Below are 2264 nucleotides of genomic sequence, written 5' to 3' on the forward strand. Positions count from 1 at the left end.
GTCGCCTCGCGTGACGGAGCTCGACGTTGTCCACTCTAGAAACGCAAAAGCACGCGGTGCTAATTTTAGAGCTAACCTTAAGCATAAGGAACGATAGCGTGTCATCATCATTGATAGCTAGTAATAATAGTATTAGTAGCGTCAGCAACAGTAATAGCAGCAGCAGCAGCAGCAGCAGCAGTAGCAGCAGCAGTAGTAGCACCAACAGTAGCAGCAGCAGTATCAGCATCAGCAGCAGCAGCAGCAGCAGCAGCAGCTGGAACAGCAGCAGCACTAGCAAAGGCAGTCGAAGCAACGACTCGCGGTAACAGCGACAGGAGGGAAAGGAGGAGGATTACTCGTTGTGGTGACAGCAGTGTAACGTAAATTCAGTCAAGCTGTACGGGCACCGGGAAGAAGACATGCTTACGATGGAGACGGACCTGAAGGGCGGCAGCCTTCACGGCCAGATGCCGCCGCACTCGCACCAGGGCGTCTCGCCGATGGGCCACCACACGGGTGTCGTGTCACCTTACGGCGCCCTTGGCTCCCTCGTTCACAGTCCCGCGCTCTCGGGCAGTCCGCCCAGCGGCGGCCTGGGAAGCCTCTCCCTACAGCACCATCACCAGGCACCCCAGCACCATTACGCCTCGATGCAGGCCGCCGCGGCTGCAGCAGCCGCCGCTCAACAGCAACAGCAGCAACAGCAGCAGGTCCACGCGCAGCAGCACTCTCAGGCCATGCACTCGCTCGCCCAGCAGCAGAGCGCCGTGCAACAGCAACATCACGCCCATCAGCAGCAACAGCAGCAGCAGCAGCAGCAGCAACAACAGCAACAGCAACAGCAACAACAGCAGCAACAGCAGTCCCAGCAGCATCAGCCGAGCAACAACAACAACAACAATACGAGCAAGAACAACAACAGCGATCGGGTGAAGAGGCCGATGAACGCGTTTATGGTGTGGTCGCGGGGACAACGCCGGAAAATGGCCCAGGAGAATCCCAAGATGCACAACTCGGAGATCTCGAAGAGGCTCGGGGCCGAGTGGAAGCTCCTGAGCGAGACCGAGAAGCGGCCGTTCATCGACGAGGCCAAGCGGCTTCGCGCCGTCCACATGAAGGAGCACCCGGACTACAAGTACCGGCCACGGCGCAAGACCAAGACTCTCCTCAAGAAGGACAAGTTCCCGCTGGGCAGCGCCGTCGGTGGCGTCGGGGGCATGCTCGGTGTCGATCAGCGGCAGGTCGGTGGCGCGGCCGGACCTCAGCAGGCCCAGCTACCCCGCGAGGTCTATCAGATGCCCAACGGCTACATGCCAAACGGCTACGCGATGATGCACGACCCGACGGCCGCCTACCAGCAGCACTACGGCGGGCACATGAACGCCGCCGCGGCCGCCGCCGCTGCCGCCGGCTATCCGAGGTACGACATGGGCCACCACCTGGGGGCCGGTGCCGGGGGCGGCGGCAGCCCCTCACCCATAAACAGCTACATGAACGGCTACGGGGGCTACGGTCCGACCACCGTCCCCGGTGGCTCGCCCTCGCCCTACCACCAGGCCCAGCCTGGCTCTCAGATGTCCAGCCACAGCCCCTCGGGCAGCAGCATAAAGAGCGAGCCGACGAGCCCGGCGAGCGCGGGCATACACACGCCGACGCCCAGCGGCCCGGGCTCGTCCGCTGGACCCAACGTCAAGCGCGAGTACATGGCCCAGTCCCAGCAGCAACAGCATCAGCAGCATCAGCAGCAGGGCGACCTCCAGCAGATGATCTCTATGTACATGGGCGGTGACCAGAACGTGATGCAGCACGGCGTCTACTCGCCGGGACCGTCACCCGACTCTCTCGGCCAGCACCAGTCCATCATACCGCCTCTCACCCACATGTAAGTATGACTTTACACGATTGCGAGGCCGACCTTAGCCCAATTACTCGCGGATCCTAGTAACGTCGAAGCAAGATTCGAACGTCCCTCGGCAGACTTTTTTTCATTTCTTTGCCGCGATTTTCATATCACTCCTCCACCACTCACTGATGATGCCCTTGGCTCTTATCACCGAGTAATGGCTGGCGCTCGCGACCCCCCGTACAAACAGCGTACAATTTCAGTAATTAAAGCTCCATTGACAAAATAAAAAGTCTATTTGAACGTTTGCATCTTTATTCGATCGCGATTTGTCCGTCGTCGAATCGGATGGAATGCTTGTAAGGCTAGTCCCATTGCCCCTTGGTCCCCGTCGCGACTATCGCTAAAGCTACTACTAAGCTAAATCACCACCGCTATT

At 59.7% G+C, this 2264-nt stretch overlaps 1 protein-coding gene across 2 annotated transcripts in view; it reads left to right on the forward strand.

The window, feature by feature from the left end:
* Window positions 1–229: 229 nt before the first annotated feature.
* Window positions 230–2264, forward strand: part of SoxN (SRY-box transcription factor soxNeuro) — a 193165-nt gene continuing 191130 nt past the window's right edge. For both annotated transcript variants that reach the window (XM_011496016.1, XM_011496023.1), the window contains exon 1: window positions 230–1864. In XM_011496016.1, coding sequence (XP_011494318.1) covers window positions 402–1864 — 1463 coding nt within the window. In that variant the 5' untranslated portion in view covers window positions 230–401. The remainder of the gene's footprint in view (window positions 1865–2264) is intronic.

Source organism: Ceratosolen solmsi, unplaced genomic scaffold (assembly GCF_000503995.2).
Source record: "Ceratosolen solmsi marchali unplaced genomic scaffold, CerSol_1.0 scaffold10, whole genome shotgun sequence".
Taxonomy (NCBI): Eukaryota; Metazoa; Arthropoda; class Insecta; order Hymenoptera; family Agaonidae; genus Ceratosolen; species Ceratosolen solmsi.